At 59.7% G+C, this 18,585-nt stretch overlaps 1 protein-coding gene across 1 annotated transcript in view; it reads right to left on the bottom strand.

Annotated features, from left to right (window-relative positions):
- Positions 1–528: 528 nt before the first annotated feature.
- Positions 529–18,585, bottom strand: part of PEPD (peptidase D) — a 123,766-nt gene continuing 105,709 nt past the window's right edge. The window contains exons 12-15 of the mRNA XM_053608297.1: positions 14,082–14,230; positions 4,787–4,971; positions 1,457–1,648; positions 529–1,030 (exon numbers count right to left, since the gene is read on the bottom strand). Of these exons, the coding sequence (XP_053464272.1) occupies positions 893–1,030; positions 1,457–1,648; positions 4,787–4,971; positions 14,082–14,230 (664 nt within the window). The 3' untranslated portion in view covers positions 529–892. The remainder of the gene's footprint in view (positions 1,031–1,456; positions 1,649–4,786; positions 4,972–14,081; positions 14,231–18,585) is intronic.

Genomic DNA, 18,585 nt, shown 5'->3' with positions numbered 1-18,585 from the left:
GAGGCTTCTGAGGTTACTGGTAGCCTTTCATCCTGTGCGAAGGCATGGCCACTCTGCCAGTAGGAGCGTCTCAGGTCTCTCTGCACAGCTGGTTGCCCTTCCCACCCCACTCGAAACCGCTGGCTGCGCTGGTACCGGCAGGGTAGAGCTTGGCACAGCACTTTGCCACAACATTGTCCCAGAGTAGTTCTCACACCTGTACGTGAGGAGCATAGGGGAGTGCTTCTTAGAGTCACAATTCCCAGGGCATCACCTCCGCAGATTCCAATTTGGAAGGTCTGAGAGTCGGTCCCAGGAATCTTTTTTTTTTTTGCAGTTTTTTGCCGGGGCTGGGTTTGAACCGCCACCTCCGGCATTTGGGGCCGGCGCCCTACTCCTTTGAGCCACAGGCGCTGCCCCCGTGTCCCAGGAATCTTTTACCAAGTGCCCCAGTGGCTCCGATCCTGTGTGCTTGGGAAGCCTCGCAGCAAGTGATGGTGAGACCCTATCTCGAAAAAAATAAGAATAAAAAAGAGCCCCCACAAGGACTATTTTAGGAAAACTTTTATTGTAAATTCTATTCTGCATATTGATTTTTGAGAGAAAACACTGGAAATGCATCTTCCTGAGAAAAGGAATGCAAATGACAGACACATTTTAGTTGCTACTGAAGAACAAAATATAGTCAATCAGCATTTTAAGTCATGGTCATTTAGGCAAGGTACAACACAGATTAAGGGTGTAATCTCGCAGGAGGTTAATTCAGAAAAGCATGTTTCCTCCCTAGGAAAAGCATTATTTGGTATGATCACAGGTGGATGCCAGATGTGACTCCCGAGCACCATCTCCCAGCAGAGGGCCGGTCAGCAGGCTGAACAGTGGGGAAGCCCCTGCTGGGGCTTCCTGACTGGCTCTACTTGGGCCCAGAGAAGGGAGTGAAGGCCTTGTCATGGCCTGCCATGCAGGATTCAATTTCATCCACGGTGCGGGGCACGCAGGTCAGCAGCTCCATGCCACTGTCAGTCACCACCACGTCCTCCTCGATGCGGACCTGGGTCAGGCATAGAGACACTCATTAACTGGCCTCCTGTGCGAGGGCAGAGGGTCAGACCCATTCCGGGCCAACCCCAACACTGAGAGGAGCTCTCCCTGAGCTGCTACTCCCCAAGATGGAGTGTCTTGTCACAAAGGCTTCTCCCACAGGGCCATCTGCTCCTGTCACCTGTTCACTCTGTCCTTGCCAGTGGAAGGAGCCCTATAGCAGGCAAGGGTTTTGCAGAATCTGTCTCCTCCCACTGAGGGTGTTAGAACCTGTCAGGTGACAGCCACGGGAGGGTCAAGCCAGGCCCTTCTCGAGTGAGGCGGTCAAGACTGTCCCTCCTCCCAGAAGAGCCCCTGAACAGATGCAGGTGGTAAACAGCTGCAGTGGGGTGGCAGATGTTGTGGGAGCAGGAGTTCGGGGCCCTGGGGCACTCACCCCGCCAAACCCGCGGAAGCGCTGTAGGACTTCACGGTTAAAGAAGCAGGCGCGGGCTGGGTCAGCCAGGGCCTCGTCCAGGAGGTGGTCGATGAAGTAGATGCCCGGTTCCACCGTGAGCACCATGCCTGGTTCCAGGTGGCGTGCAGTACGCAGGCTGCACAGGCCGGGCTCATCCACGCGCTCCACACCCTGCAAGGAGAGGAAGGGTGGGGGGGACCCAGCTGATGGCTCCAGGGCTGGCCACTGACACCACTGCCTCATCAGGGGACACATAGGCAGCTGAGGGCCAGCTTCAGCCTGCAGTGCTGGGCCACGGCACTTCTGATGCAACTCTCTGCCTTGCATGTAGCCCCAGGTTTTGAGTGTCCCTGGCCACATGCAGCCCTTGGAACTGTCTCCATGAGAGTCCTATGGACACCCCTGTGCACAAACCAGGGCACATTGCCCAGACAGTCCTTTTGGGCAGGCAGAATGTGTGGCTGCCTTCACCCAGGCCCCTCTCCCAGCCAGGAGCCATGGTAGCAGCCAAACCACTGAAGCCAAAAAAGCTCTTAAGGATGCTGCGAGGCCTCCTGGGGCCACATCTTTCCTTCCAGCCCACTCCTTCCAGGCAGTTCAAGCGGAAACAGGCCCAGAAGAGCGGGTCCCAGCCCCCACAGGCCATGTCCCAGGTTTTTCATGTGCCCATCCAGGAAGAGGGACAGGTATGGTCATCAGAATGGGACTGCTAGCCCCAGCGTGTACCTGTGCAAACACACATGTGCCTCTGTGTGTGTGGCCTGGGGTGTGGCCCCCAGAGGAGCACACTAGGCCCTGCCGCTGGACCCTAGGAAACAACCCCCAGTCTTTGGAGGAGGAATGAGTGACAGTGATCTGCTGCCTGAGAAGCCCCTGTCTGCCCCATTGCCCTCCAGCACACATCAGCCTGAACCTACCCACTGTATAGGCACAGCAGGTGGGGCTCGGGACAAGAGTTCCTGTCTTCCCTGGGGCACCCATCCAGCCTGTGTCCAGGGCCTTGGAGTGAGGGGCCATCATGCAGCCCGTCTAGTCAGGAGCTGAGCTTGCCCTCCCTGCTCCTGGCTCCCCTGGGAAGCCCAGCTGTTAGAGACAGAGCTGTCATTTCTGACTGTTTTGGGGCCAAGAACATCAGACTTCAATTAGTGGTTCATGTAAGGTAACCAGAGACAGGCCGGCTCAGCCTCTGAGGCTGGGCATAGCAGGAAAGGCAGTGACTGTGACTCCACAAGGACAGGGGCAGCCTCCCTGACCTGGTCTGAGCAGGCTGGGTTGGAGGTGGAGGCCTCAAGGCACCACAATCCCTGTGGGTAATGCTGTAGGCACAGGCACCTGACTGGTGGGGTCCCTGGCCCACAACACTTTGATCTGGGCCACAGACCTGAAGGCTAGGCAGGAGGGCAGGGTGCCCCAGCCGAAGGACCTTGCCTGAATTGATGTTCCCTGTGCTCAGGTGAGATGCCATGGGGGCAACCCAGTCTTGTCACAAGCTGCTTGTTGGAGTTGGGAGTCCAGGGCTTTCTGCTCCAGGATGTACGTTCCTGCTCTCGTCATCCGAAGCCTTTGCCTGTCCCTGGCGTCCCCTGCCTGCCCCTTCACTTCCTACTCCATGCTATGCACCCGGCCCCTTCTCTCCACCCCAGGCTGTCAAAGCCAGGGGCCTGGTGAAGGTGAAGGGGTGACAAGGTGTCAGGGCTCTGTCGCCAGAGGTTAGTTTGCAGGCTGAGCTGCCTGTGGGCACGCAGCAGGGAGGCAGCGTTGTTGTGAAACACAGAGAGATGTGCCTTCCTCCACACCAAAGTTCTAAGGACCACCACTCACACTGGGGTAGGGGAAACGGGGCGGGGGGAAGCCGGGGGCCACCGACTACAGTCACCCTTGAGTGTCAGCTCTTGGGGTCTGCCCTGGGGGACCCGCCAAGAACAAGGCATAATGGCTAGAGCAGGGCCGAGGAAAGTACAGACTGGCGGAGAGCAGGAACCCTGAGCCCTTCTGTCCTGGACTGGCAGCCTTGTGAAGGTGGGGAGGGGTCTGCCCTGCTGGCCCTCGCCCAGCCATGCCTGGGCACAGAGCTCCACAAGGCCTCAACTTTTACTGGGCTGTGAGCAGAGGAGACCCAGATGTGTCTGTAGGCCTGGAATGAAATAAATGATTTTTATAGGAAAAGCCATATTTTTTTCTACAATGTTTATCTGTCAGAAGAATAGAGTCTGAGTACAAAGGACTGCTTACTGGAAAAGATGAAAATAGTTTGCTGCCAATTTTCTCTGGTGGAAAAAAAAGTGCTTTGGCGACTAATGAATAATGAACCTCAGCTAACAATGTCTGGAAGCCCTGTTCTTGGCTCCCTGAAAACAATGGGATGAATAGAAATTAGGAAATTAAAACTGATTTTGTTTCTCCAAATTTAACTGTTTACACTTGAGGAAAAAATAATTGAATAATAATGCTTCTCTTAAGCAATCCGCCCCCCTACCCCACCCCCACCCCCACCCCCAATCTCTTTAGTGCTTTCAAAATACCCTGCAGCCAAGAGGCAGAGCCTGTCTTGGCTAACTGACTGGTGGGCCCCAGGGCGTGCACTGATTGCATAATCAGCCCCCTGCACTGTGGGCAGCTGGCCAGGCGGCAGGGACCGGCTCACCCCACATGCCTGGCCCAGAAATGCCGCAGCCACCTGCCTGCTAGGGCCTCCCTTCAGCACCCTCTGGGTGGTCCTCTGAGGGCTGGTGGTAGGACAGGGAGGAGCCTTTTCTGCAGATGCCCCCCAAGCCTCCCTCCCCTGCCAAGGGTCCCAACGATGCCTAAATATGGGTGGCTGCAGGGCCACAGGTGTGTTGCTCAGCGGCCTGGCGGTAGAGGGTGCATCAGTGCAGGAGTAGGGCGAGGGGCAGTCACCAGGTAGGGGCCTTGCCACCCTGATCAAAGAGCAATCAAACGCAAGAGCACAGGAGGGGTGCAGGGCAGCTTTGTCACGAAGCCTGGCTTCTGCCCTGTGTCCTGCGGGATCCTCTGCACTGTACCATCTACCATCCCCTGGGGCAGGGCCCTGCGTACAGAAGATACCACCTCTGCACCTGCATCCTGTGGACGGGCCACTGGAGGGGGAAGGCTTATGGGTCACCTCTGCCTTGCACAGGCCCTTTCGAGGGTCCTCCTTCATCCTCCCTAGTACCCCAGGGAGCTGAGGGCCCCGTCACTCTGTGGCACTAGCCCTGGCTACCTCCCAGAGCCCTGCCCCACCAGGGGGTGGCTGGACTCAGTGACAGCCCACAGGCAGGCCACCCTGGCTGCTGCGTCCACACTGACCTCTGGGTAGCCTCCCACGTCGTGCACATCGATGCCCAGGAAGTGACCGAGCCCGTGAGGCATGAACACGGCTCCCAGGTGGGCCTGGACCATGGCGTCCACGCTGCCGCTCAGGATGCCAATACGGGCCAGCTCCTCCAGGTGGACGCGGTCGGCCAGACGGTGCATGTCCGGCCACCAGACACCTGCGGTGAGCCACGGAGGCTGCAGTGAGCCATGGTGGCCAGCAGCCTGCTCACTGGCAGCCCAGACAGGACCCACCAAGCCAGGGACGGGTGGATGCAAAGCCCCCATGTGGCTGAGGCAGGAGGGCCTTGGGGGGAGAGAACTGGGGATGTGGGCCAAGGTGGCCCTCTGTGCGGGGCTTTTGCAGCCAAATCTCTGGACCTGGGGCCCCTTCATGTCTTTTCATTCTGCCCTCAGGAACAGGCTCCTGTTACCCGTCTCCTCTAGGCCATGGTGTGTCCACCTGAACGGCGTGTGCCACTGGGGCCAGGGCAGCCTCACCAGATCCCTGAGCATTAGCAGGTCAAAAGCAAGTCTCCCTAGCAGCAAGCGTGGGGCTGCCTCAGGCTCAGGCCCAAACCCTGCCCCAGAGCTTCTGGCCTGGGTTTTGCTGCTGTGGGGCAAAGGGGAAGGCTGTGGCTGACGGAGGGGGCATCTGCACACATCCCAGAAGAGGGTGAATTACCCAGAGCTGCTACACTGCGGGGAGCAAAGGTTTCTGGGGTGAAGGTGCGGCTGGCAGGGAACTGCGCCCCACCTCTAACAGCACCAGGAGCCAGGTGGTCATTTCCGTGGGAGCCGGGATCCCTAGCTGCTAATCAAACTCATCTTTGTCCCATGTTTCTGGGGCAAAGGTCACCGTGGAGTGCCCTCCCAAGCAGAGCTGCAAGTGCCACACAGGCTGTGTGGGGCTCAGGCCTGGCCCCCAGGTAAAGGGGGCCCTTGGGGGCTGTGAGAAGGCATGTGGAGAGCTACCTGCACAGTGCCTCACCTGGCACCAGGGAGCGCCCTGTCCTCTCTGGGCTCTGTGGAATCCCTGGCTTCCAGCGCCACCTCTGGACTCACATATGGAGCACCAGAAAGGGCCCTCGGATGGTGAAGCCTCCTGACACCATGCAGCTGAATTTGCACACCCTGTGTCCTCTGGACACCTGGACAGGTGAGCAGGGTGAGGGCCCAAATCACTGTGCCATGCTGGCAAAGTTCAGCCTCTGGCCCCCAGAGGCCTCCCTGCCACGTTCTACCTGGGCTCAGATCTAGAACCTGCCTGCATGAAACCCCACCGTGGAGGGGAGCCCCATTGTGGAGGTGAACACCACCTGGTGCTCCACATGGTGATAAACCTCAAACTGGGGGCTCCACCTGGTGATAAACCTCCAACTGGGGAGGGCCGGGACCCAGGCTCAGGGCTCTGAACTGCGGCAGCTGGCACAGGGTAGACGAGGAGCTGTCAGGGGTGACCAGGGATGAGAAACTTCCCTGGGACGCAGGCCATCACCCCTTAAATACCAGGCACCGGTCCCCCACACCGAGGCCTCTTCCCTGCAGGAGAGGGACACCGCACAGTTGGGGTCTTGAGCTAGCTGCAAGAGCAGGATGTTGGGGAAGTGGTAGGGTTGTGACCTGGCCAGGTCACAGGGCAGTGCTGACCCAGGGCCTCAGGGAGGCAAGAGGTGGTAGAAGCCAGCAGAAGTACCCATCCACACCCTACAGTGAGAGAAGGAGAGCTTGTCCCTGGAGCCCAACACCCTGAGGTGTCTAGCTACAATGATGCAACCTGTAGGGAGAGCCCACGCAGGCCTGGGCACCTCTGGGGCCACTGCCTTGTGTCTGGGGCAGTCCTGGGCATGCACACCTTGGGTGGCCCAGTCTACAACTCTGATGGCAAAGCCAGGGTGGGGTTTTCCTCTGATGCAGTGGCATTCCTGCAATGGAGACCTGGGCAAACTCTGCCCCTGTGAGCCTCAGATGTCACGTTTTGTCAAACAGCCACAACACTCTCCCCAGCAAGCTGGTCCCGGTCTCCCGGGCACCTTTTGGGGGCAGCGCCCTCGACAGTGCCAACACCTTTCTTCCTCTAGAACCTGGACCAGACGCTGGTTCCAACTTTGTTCAAAGGGCTCAGACCAGCCTGAGTGACATCCCACCGCTCCTGTCTCAGACCCTTGGCCCCCCACGCTGTCTTCCTCCACAGCATCCTCCAGAGGCCTGGCCCTCCTGTCCCGGGTGGTTGTCTGCAGCTGCTGTGCCAGCCAGAGCCTGTGACAACTCACCTGTGGTCCCAGCACAGAAGTCAGCACCTCCTAGGAAAGCCCTTGCTGTCACTCTCCCCACTGTCCAGATCACTCTGTCCTTGCACTTTTCAGCCTGATACCGTCCCCCTCCTCAGGACAGATCTGCTGCAATGGTCCTTGCATGACCCCACTAGAGGGGCAATTTGCTGAGGGTGCCCACTGGGCCTGGCACAGGGTGAGTGCCCCTCAGTTCTTCTCTGGAGGCTTAGGTCCCAAATGGCCCCCAAATAGTCTGCAGAGGTGGCGGCTGGCAGCGTGGCATGTGAGGCCCAGAGGCTTCCTGCGCTGTGGCTCACACCCTGACCCCAGCTCAGCTCGTTTCTCTTGGATGGAGGCCCTTCCTGGCCGCCAGAGGGGAGCCCCAGGAAATGCAGCCTCCTTCCAACCTGGCTAATTCCAATCGTGGGGCTGCAGTCTTGGCCTGGCCTCAGGAGAGGGTGGGAATCAGGTATAAATCATGCTCCGTGGTGGCCCCTCTTGGGGGCCAGCGGGGTGCTTGCCAGGATGTGCCGGCCCAGGCGGCCCCCATGGCGCCGCTGGTCTTCCTCGCCTGTGCACCCTTGGGGAAGGCCTTGCACACAGCTCTCTTGGCTGGGAGCAGGGAGTTTCTGCTGTGTGTGGTTAGGGTTGTGACAGTGATTAAACTTCTAGCAACTTGGCCCCAGTGTCTGGCCCGGATGGTGGTTACGACACCCACGGCCTGGGCGGGGGGCCCCCACAGTATGTGAAGGTTAGTGTCCATGGGCTAGGCTGGTGGGGTGGGCACACGCTCAGGGGCCTCCCCGCCAGCCTGGGTCCACCCTCTGACTCCCAGGCTCACCCACCCTGGCTGCCTACGGCACTGCAGAGCCCTTTGGTCCCAGCCAGAAGGTACCACTGGCCCTCATGCTGCCCTGCACTCCCTCCCACCTCCAGCAAGCCCCAAATCTTGTCCTGACTCCCCCAAAACCTCTCTCTTGGAGCCCTGCCAGCCTCCTCCCCTGCCCTGGATCCTTGCACTGCTGGGATGCCAGGAACATCTCTTCAGAATGGGACAGACCAGAGAAAAGCCTAGGTCCTCAGCCTGGCCTGGTCTCTGGCCTCATCCCTCACCCAATGTGGGGTGGGGTGGGGTGGCCTGACCAAGGCCCCTGATCCTGAGAGCTGATGTTCCTACCTCTTTTCCTTAGCTGGGGGCCACACCTCCCACTTCTCCCGTGGGCCTGTGTTGAATCCTAGGAATCCCTCGGACTGCTCCTTCTCCAGATCCTAGAACTTGCTTCCATGGTGGGGCGTGGCAGGGCACGCCTGGCACGTGGAGGGTGGTTGATAAATGTGCGGAGAGAGTGGAAAACCTGGCCTCCTTCACGGCTCACTCATGGCCATTGCTGTGCTCCCAGCCCGCCCTCTGTGTGCTCAGACCCTAGGGGTGATAGGGGAGTCTTTGGGTTAGTACCTCCCATATGGAAACTGCTGGGCTCAGAGAAACACTAGCCTCCTGGTGCCCAGGCCCTCGAGGAGTCCAGAGGAGCCCATCTGGGCCCCCCAGGCAGTGCCCTCTCCTGCTGGCCTGACATACCGGGTGGGGCTGCCCCTCAGAGCCACAGCAGAAGCCATCACACCCTCGACGCCTCCTGGCCAGAGCATGATAGTCCCAGGGGGTTCTCAGGCCAGAGCCAGAGGGGAAGACAGCAATGGGCCTCAGTGTGTTGCATCCTCAGGGCCACTTTCGCACACAGAGTCACTTCAAAGGTAGAGATGGCCCTCCAGGAATGCACCATGTGTGAGCCAGGCCCTGGGTATGTAGGAGGCTGAGCTGGTGTGGGCAGACCCCATATAGTGCCAGACCGTCTGGAGACCCACTCACTCTGCCCTAGAGCAGGAGATAGTGTGGCCCAGCTGGCTGCTTGGAGCACGCTCCTCAGGATCCCTGCCCCCATACCCTGGCAGAGAGCCCTCAGGGAGTACCCTGGGGCCAAGAACTGAGGAACCAGCATACCGTCCCGCCCCTGCAGGAGCGAGGGCGCTGTGCCCATGCCAGAGCGCCTGCACCATCCTGGCCCCAACAGGGAAGGTGCCTGCGAGCAGGCTGCCACCTGGTCCCCTGCACCGTGGTCTGCCCCACCCATGTCCATGCCACCTCTGAGGATGAAATCTGATGGAAAGTCTAGCCCCGTGGCCCTGGCCCTAGCTGGGATGGGAAAGGTGCCTGTGGGCTATAGGTGACACCAGCTGGGTCAGCTGGAGTCAGAGCTCCTGCATCCCCCTCCTGTCCGGTCATCCCACAGATCTGCCTGTTCTGGGGATGGGGGCACTTGCTGTCACTGACAGCCCCTCCTCTGACTTCCCATCAGCAGCTTCCCCTCAGGCCCCAGGGACCAGGGGCAGAGGGGAGGGGATCGTGCATGGGGCCACAGTGCTCGCAGCCACGGGGACGTCTGGGAGAGTGCAGGACAGAGGCGAGAGTGGCGGTGAGGGGCAGCCGCACAGGGCAGGGCAGGCTGGTGGGTAGGAGATGAGGAGCAGGGAGATACACGGCGTGCTGGGAGCTGGACCAGAATGCAAGAGGATTCCCATGGGGAATCCTACACCCTAGCGCTGAGCTCTGACTGGGACCCCTGGTGCCTGGAGGTCCAGCAAGTCTGCAGGGCCAGGGCTGCTGTGCTGCTCACAGGGGTGGCTTCACGGCCCTCCCCAGTGTCCTGTCCTTTCTTCTTCCCTCAGAACAGCTGGGGGCCCCAAAGACAGGGTGGGCTGCCTTGCAGCAGGCTACTTGTCCTGACACAGAAGCCTCAGTGACCTACCACCCCAGTCTCCCTGGGCCACATCCTCCAGGGTGCTGCTGCGGCGCCTGGCCTGGCCACACTTACGTGGACTCCTGACCACCAGTGTGCCCTGCCTGTATGAGCTCGGCCCTCCCTCCTCTGGCCCCAGGATGGGGGCCCAGGCCTGCATTCCTCAGTCCCCCTGGGGTCGTATGTGCCGGGACCTGTGTACATTCTGATCGTTCATTCCTGTCTCTCCTCTGGGCATCGCTGTGTGACTTCCTGCTTGTCTTTATTTATTCTTCCCTGGAAGGTCACAGGAAGCAGTCGGGCAGTCTCGGTGGGGTGTTTATCTTGGCCCAGGAGCTGAACCCACAAACTGGGGGCATTTCTGCTGGGACAGGGCAGGGGGTGACCTGGCCCTGGCATCCTTGATGCGATGGGGAGGCGACCCACCCCCACGTGCAGAGCAGTTTTGTGGACACAGGCCCACCACGCTGTGTCACCCAGATGGGGTCTGGCTCTGCCACACATCCCACTGTCAAGAATGGGTCCTGCCGGGGTTTGCTCTATCCCCTCACACAAGGGCTTAGGACCCCATTGAGGGCTTGGTCGGTGCTGGGCAGAAAAGCCCCAGGTGTGCGGCAGAGCCTAGGGGAGGACCTGCCTCACAGGCTCTGTGGAGATCAGCTCTGTGGGGCGTGACCCGGTCGCCCCAGCCACACTTGGGAGGCCTGAGGCCTTGTGTCTGCCCCAAGAGTCAGGCACGGTCAGGGCACCCCATAGAATGGGAGAGCCAAGTGAGTGCTGGGACCTAGCCTTGGACCTTCCTTAGTGCCAGGTGGGGCCCTGGGACTTGGCCACCCTCTGGCCAGAACTGGGTCACCGACCTGGCCAGGACACCAAATGTGACAGGGCCCCAGTAGGCCTTCCTGTGGGCTGGGGCAGGTGGGACCAGCCTGGGCTCAGCCACCCCCTAGTCTTAGTACAGGGCCAGGTAAAAGGATAATGTCCTGCCAAGTACCTCCTCCCGTCCTGCCTCCAGTGTGCAGCAGGCTACACAACCCTCTGTCCATCTCTCCCATGGCCTGACACGGGCTTGGGTCCAGGGGTCACTCAGTACTGCCCTGCTCTAGGACGCTGGGGTCAGGCTGGGCCCTGGCCCCTCCCTGGCAGCCGAGCTTAGCTTCCACTGCTGGAAGCATCAACCCATCCAGCCTGGGGCTCTGGCTCCTGGACATCCGTATTTCACAATTGCTTGTGGATGTCTGAAGGTAAAGGGGACACGGTCTGCTCAGCTTACAGTGACAGAGCCCACCCTGGCACAGCTGCAGCAGGGAGCATGTGAGGCCGGCCCGCGCTCTGAGACTATGCCCAGTGCAGGGCCCTGGCAGAGGAGCTGTGCTTAGAGACACGTGGCATGGCTCCCACCCGCGCTCCCCACCCAGCCCGGCTGGGTCTGAGTCCCTGCCCAACTAAATGACTGATGGCATTCAAACCAAGCGACAAATTCTCACCCTAGTATAAAGTAAAGGAGGAGGAGGAGATGCACCCTTCCTCAGGAAGCTGGATTTCACATCTTACAGGTGTGCACTCCCAGATTTAAAGGTCAAAAAGAACATGAGGGGACACGATGTGCTGGCTCATGCCTGTAATCTTAGCACTCTGGAGGCCAAGGCCTGTAGATTGCTTGAGCTCAGGAGTTTCAGACCCTTTTTCTACTAAAAACAGAAAAAGTAGCTGGGCATTGTGGTGGGCACCTGTCATCCCAGATACTCAGGAGGCTCGGGTAGGAGGATGTCTTGAGCCTAGGAGTTTGAGGTTTCTGAACTGTGATGCCACGGCATTCTACTCAGGGCAATGGAGTGAAAACACTATCTCAAAAAGAAAAAAAAACAAACAAAAAAACACAGGGGGACTTGCAAGCCCTCTCCCCATCCCTCCCTGCACCTCCTTGGTGGACCTCAGAGCTCAGAGCTCACAGATTCCACTCTTACTGCCCTCTGCACACAAGGGACACTTTTTTGTCCCCTTTAGCCATCTGTCCTGGAGATTTCCCTATGTGAATACTAAAGAGGCAGGTGTTGATTCTTAAGCAAACAATTCAGTCTAAGATGCTGTTTGCTTCTGCAGCCACTAAACTGGGTGAGTCCAATCAATGCTGCTGAACCATCAAGACCTTGTTTACTTTTCCATTTTCATTTTGGGGCATATCTGAGTCCTCTGTGCCCAGACTCATTTGTTGTCAAGCTCTGATCCTGTTGGTCAACTGAGGTTGGGTGTGAGACTGGGGGGTGAAGGTTGGCATAGCCTCCCTCCCTGGCTCCTCAGCCTCTGGCAGGGGTTCTTGGGGCTAGACTGGGGGCTACCTGAACAGCCTGCCCACCCTTCACCTCCTCTGAAAGTGACAGTTGCCGAGACTCCCCCTGGCCCAGCGACTATGGCTGTAATTCATCCCAACAACTGGCCATGGGGCCACAGGGGACTGCTTGGCTAGTCGCTGAGCCATCAAGTTCTGGGCCCAGGATCTGTTTGCTTCTTTCCCTGAACACTGAGGACGGGACGCTCGGCTGCCATCAGCTCTCTGCTGGCCCTTAACAAATGGCACTTGGAAGCCTGACCAGAGGCCAGTGTGCAGAGTTGGCCGAACCCAGCCCAAGTTGACTCTGCAGTGGGGAGACTGCGCTGGGCCAGGACTCTCTGGTCGGGGCCTGCATGCCCCACCCTGACCCCGTGGTCCACAGGGGCTCCAATGTGTGCAGCCCTCCTGCCTGCAGGCAGCCCCGGGGCTGGTGGAGGATGCCTGGGTTCCCCCCATGCTGGAGGTGGCAGAGGCTGCCTGGGAGCCCAACTGCCTCTTGGGACACCTGCACAGCCAGGGGTGGGCGATGCTGAGTGAGGGTAGGAGGCTGCAGGGGCCTGTGGGCTGTGCTGCGACCAGAGCCCTACCAACATTATGTGCTCTCTGACCTTGACCCCTGAGGAGGGACCGTGGCACTCGCACAGGCCCACTGCTTCCCTAGCTCTGGCCTCACCCCAGACAGGCTTTACTCACTTCTGAATTTGCGGGGGCACCAAATGATCCACCTTGGCTGGAGACCACACTGTTGCCTCCAATCTAAGATGTAGACCCCTGGGCGCCTGGTGCGTGTGGGGGACTGGAGAGGCCAGGATGGAGCAGGAGGCAGGGAAAACCCATCCACACTCCAGATCATAGCCAGGTGGCAAACGGACCTTAGTGATGACCCAGGAGCCTGCATGTCCACAGATGGCCACCTGCTAGGGGGCCGGGGAGCCAGTGGGCCAGGGGGCCAGGGCTGGGGAATCCAACGACTGAAGCCCTGGAGGCTTGAAGTGTGAACACAAGGCCACATCCCTCCATTCTCCCTCCAGGAAAAGGCGACAAGTCAGGGTCCTCCTGTCACTGGGAGGCAGAAAGGGACAAACACCAGAGCTGGGGTCTGATCCTGCAGGTGCTAGTTCCCACCCTCCCATGGCCACAGAGGCCGCAGGGCTCACGAGGTAGGAGGAATGGGGACAGCAGGAAGCTCCCAGAAGGAACCACAGCTGGCCTTGCAGCGGGGTGGAGGGGCTGCTGGCTCCCTCCCAAGGACCTCTGTCCACCTTGCTGGATCCCAACGACCAAGGGCACACCAGGGGGGCTTATGTAGGCTGCCCAGGGTCTGAAGAATGCTGGGGAGACCATACAGTGAAGGCTGGGATGGGGGTGCAGGCCCAAGGTTGGCTGTGGGGAGACAGAAGCCCGGGGCCCGGGCAGCAACCATGGCCGCAGCAGAGCAATGCTGTGCGCGTTTGGCGCTGTGGGCGCTTCACACAGCCTAACTCATCTCCACAAGCGCCGCCTCCCTGTTTACTGACCAGCAAACAGCCACCCAGAGGAAGAGCGTCCCAGCCAATGTTACAGAGCACCCAGAGGGGCTTGAACCTGCTCCAATGTCTAAGCAGATGCCAGCGTCTGGAGCACACTGAGCCCTCCCCGGAGAGGACTCTGCTTCAGGACAAGGACATGCTGATGTTCCAATGCCCAGTGGGGGCGGGAATGTACAGTCGTCAGCCTGTTTCCCAGGAGTGACCCTGGGGACCTGACAACATCTGGCGATCTTACTGGCCCAGTAAGAGGCAGGTGGTTTCAAGCCACAGAATGCAGGGCCCGTTTCAGAGGCGGGGGGTTGCCTGCCACACAGCTGTCCCCCACATCTCCCGCGAGACCCCACCTGTCCCGATGCTCACCTGGCTTCATGGCGCTCATGACGGCCCGGCAGCTGCGCAGCACCGCCTCATAGACAGCCTTCTGGTCTGCGGTGAACTTGCCATTGGCAGGAAAGGAGCAGGTGATGTCAGAAGCAAAGCAGTAATATTCACCGCCCATATCGAAGAGGCTGTGAGGAAAGGAGGGCATGGGCAGGGGCACCCAGCTGCCCTCCCTTCCCACACTCTGCCCTGGATGGGCAGGGGCACCCAGCCGCCCTCCCTTCCCACACTCTGCCCTGGATGGGCAGGGGGCACCCAGCCGCCCTCCCTTCCCACACTCTGCCCTGGATGGGCAGGGGGCACCCAGCCGCCCTCCCTTCCCACACTCTGCCCTGGATGGGCAGGGGGCACCCAGCCGCCCTCCCTTCCCACACTCTGTCCTGGATGGGCAGGGGGCACCCAGCCGCCCTCCCTTCCCACACTCTGCCCTGGATGGGCAGGGGGCACCCAGCCGCCCTCCCTTCCCACACTCTGCCCTGGATGGGCAGGGGGCACCCAGCCGCCCTCCCTTCCCACACTCTGTCCTGGATGGGCAGGGGGCACCCAGCCGCCCTCCATCCCCACACTCTGCCCTGGATGGGCAGGGGGCACCCAGCCGCCCTCCCTTCCCACACTCTGTCCTGGATGGGCAGGGGGCACCCAGCCGCCCTCCATCCCCACACTCTGTCCTGGATGGGCAAGGGGCACCCAGCCGCCCTCCCTTCCCACACTCTGCCCTGGATGGGCAGGGGGCACCCAGCCGCCCGCCCTTCCCACACTCTGCCCTGGATGGGCAGGGTCACCCAGACGCCCGCCCTCCCCACACACTGCCCTGGATGGGCAGGGTCACCCAGCCGCCCTCCCTTCCCACACTCTGTCCTGGATGGGCAGGGTCACCCAGCCGCCCTCCCTTCCCACACTCTGTCCTGGATGGGCAGGGTCACCCAGACGCCCGCCCTCCCCACACTCTGCCCTGGATGGGCAGGGTCACCCAGCCGCCCTCCCTTCCCACACTCTGTCCTGGATGGGCAGAGGGCACCCAGCCGCCCTCCCTTCCCCACACTCTGTCCTGGATGGGCAGAGGGCTGTGGCACCCTTCTTGTGATGGGGCCATTGTAGGCAGCTCCTACCCAGGTGTCTCCCACAAGTGCGTGAGCAGCAAAGCAGCCTAGACAGTCCAGAGCCATCCTGCGAGACCTCTGTCCCCAGCAAGAAAGGGGTACAGGCTCGGCTGCGCAGGGAGGGCTGAGGGGACTGCGGCAGAGGACACTTGTTCCTCATGGCCTGGCTTTCACAGGCCCAGCTGTTGAGGACTCACTTGGAGAACTAAGCAAATGAAGCAATGTCCCCTGGTCCCCACTAGCATCTGGCTCCATCCAGGCATCCTTGCATCCCCTCCTAGTCCACCTGCACTCGGCAGGGCTGACACACTGCCCATGGGGACAGGGGCAAAGGCCTCAGGAGTGGGCACCTGAGTAGAAACTCCGCTGGCAGCTGCAGGTCCCCTGGCTGGGGGAAGGTACCCAACGCTGTCCCTCCCCACGCAGGGGTGGGACAGATTTGCCCAGCCAGGGCCTGAGTGGTGGGAAGGGAGGGAGGCTGGGTGACACTTCAGAGGATGGCCTCATATCCAGCAGTGCTTTTCTGGGGCCAACAGTCACCTTGTCCAGGACCCAGGCTGGTGCTGCTGACTCCCCTCTCCCTGTCTGTGGGCACCCCTGCGTCTCCAGGTGAAAGACAGGGACCAGCAGGACACCAGACAGGGTGTGGAAGTCAGGCCAGGTGGAAGGGCAGGCCTGCTGAGTCAGGAGGACGGCACTGGAACTGTCCCTGATGCCCCGTGAACAGGGCCCCTGGTGCAGCGGGCAGGAAGGAGCAGGGTTGGTCCTTGCTGTGCTAAGGGCCTCAGGGCCCTTTCTCGTCAAAGGCAGATAAGAAGCCGGTCCTGCTCATACCCCAGGTGGACAGGATGTGGGAAGGGCTTCTGGGTCCAGCTCCCACGACTACCCAGAAGCAGCGCCCCCACACAGGGTCACACAAGCGAACAGGGGTGGGGCCTGACAGAGTGGGATGGTGCACAGGAGGGGGCCCCTTTCCATCCTGTCCCCCTTCACCACCTCGGGAGGCTGCTGGCAGCAAAGAGCAGGGTCCCACCAGCCTGTCCAGCTCCTCCATAGGGTCATGATGAAGGGGACAAAATTGGCTCAGAGACATGGGTCCAGCCTTGGGTGTAGGCTCCCACTATAGCTTCAGGGCCAGGGGACAAGAGCCAGGTGGTGCGAACCGCCCTCTAGGATTGGCCAGGATCCACTCTGCTGGGGTCTGGTTCCATCCTTGACCTCCTATGGGGGGGCAACCTGTAGCCAGATTCTGGCCAATCTGTGCCCCAGGGCAGGGTGTGACTCCCTCCACCAGGCCTCTTATCTGAATCCAAGCTCAGTAAAAATAAAAACAGCCGCCCAACAGACTCCCCAGAAGCAGGCTGTATGCCTGCCTTCAGGAACCCTTTCCCAGGGGACAGAGTGGGGGATCCTGGCCCTGTGCCATGTGGCATGACAGGTGGCAACAGCCACCCCACAGACTCGAATGCTTGAAGGACAGTGGAGGGTCAGGATTCTTAGACACGTGGCTGGAATCCAAAGCCCCCAGCCGGATACCTGGTAATCTTTTTCTGATTGCAAAACACCAGAAACAATGTCAACAGTGCAAAAAGCACCAGATAACACCTCAGGTGATTCTCGGGGTTGGGGAAGAGCCCCCGGCACCCCAGCATGACAGGGAGCTGCGTGTTGCATCAAAGTCACAGACTTCTGCCTCCTGCTCCCAGAGGAGGCTGTCCTCCCAAGCCCAGTGTGTGAGGACAATGGAATGGAGAGGGGCCCTGAGCAGGCTCCCCCGTCTCCTGCTCTCCAGAAGGTGGATGATGCAATGGGCCGTCTGTGCCAACAGCTGCCTGTCGGCTTATGGGGTACACCTGGGCCCTAAACTGAAGGAAAGCGAGGCTTGGAGCACTGGTCCAGCAAAGCCCCGAGTCAGAGGGGTGAGCAACTCAAAAGCCCAGGGATGGGCACTTCTGTCTTGGCTTCAGCACTTCAAGGCCTCAGTTTTCCCACCTATCAAATGGGGATACTGCCACTGCTGCAAGCCTGTGTCCTCTGGGGCCAGCATGCATGTGGAGGTGGGCAGCAGAGCTGTGTGGGAAAGCAGAGCGTTTTTGTTTTCATATGGGATCCCCACATTCCACAAAGGCAGAATGGCTTGTGGTTTGTTGGTTTAAGACATTCAAGCTTAGCCTGGGTGGGCGGTGGGCAAGCAGGGCAGTTCAGGAGTACAAGGGACACAGATTCCCAGAGGGGAGACCTGCAGCAGTACCCCCAGGCAGAAAGAAAGCTTTACTGGTTTGTGCTGATGGAAAAGAAAAGCAGAAATTGAACTATTAAAAAAAAAAAGAAGAAAGAAAGAAACCAACCAGGAAGCCCACAGGAAAATGCTGGCGTCATCTAGAAGGGTACAGATGAGACTCTTCTGTACGATGCAGACTCCTAACCAAGTTCTCTAAACCCTTGTCAATAAAACGAAGAGCCTGGGGTGGCGGGTGCCTGGATGTCCTCAGCCAGCCTGGCTTTATCTTCCAGACTCTAGAAGACGTCAGTTGTGGGTCATTTGCTTTTTGGAGCAGGAAGTATACACCCAGCCAGCCAGCAGCCAGCTCCGTCCCGTCCAGCGGCCCTCAGGCACGGGGCTGAAGGCTATTTTCGCACTCCTCTCAGTTCCCCATCTTTTTCTGCCTTAAAAAGAAAAAAACACAACAAATCCCTCTCAGAGTTTCTACACACATCAGTTATTCAGATGCGATCCATTCTGGAATGCAGGGATGGAAGCCCCCGCTTTTATAAATCATCTCCCTCCACTCCATCCGTCCTCTGAATGCGAACTGACAGTGGGGACTTCGGTCATACTTTGGCTGCAGTCGAGAAAGCAGGATCTCTCTCCTTTCTGGCTGCCTGGGGACACCCAGTGGGGACACTGCCATCTTTGCTTGAGCGACTCTGAGTGATAATCTGAGACATCTGGGGAGATATTACACATCTCCAAGCTGTCCACTGGCGCCTCGACCCCCACATGTACTCAGATGGCTCTGCTTCTGGCTGGGAGAGAGGCTCCGTCTTCCTCTGGCTCTTCCCGGCAGCTTCTCGGGCTACCTGCCACCACTGGCCCAACCCAGGCCCCCTCAACTCCCCCGGCCCCACTGCAGGGACCAGCCAAGGCCCACATGGCAGAAGGCCTCGGAGATGGTTCAGCCAGTGACCAAGTGGCTCAGGAAGGGTTCTGGGGGAAAGCTGCAGTGTCTCTGCAAGGCCACTTTGTCCTCAGTTTGTGGCTTCACTTTAAGCCCGTGAGCATACACCATGGCTCTCAGCTGCAGCTCGGTGAAGGCCAATATTTCCATGGGTGTGAGGAGGAGCAGTCATGAAGTAGTCTCAGCCTGCTGTGTCCCCGGCCA

This window comes from Nycticebus coucang, chromosome 10, assembly GCF_027406575.1.
Source record: "Nycticebus coucang isolate mNycCou1 chromosome 10, mNycCou1.pri, whole genome shotgun sequence".
NCBI lineage: Eukaryota > Metazoa > Chordata > Mammalia > Primates > Lorisidae > Nycticebus > Nycticebus coucang.
The sequence above is the reverse complement of the archived record's forward strand: the minus strand, read 5'-3'. Positions and strand labels throughout refer to the sequence as shown.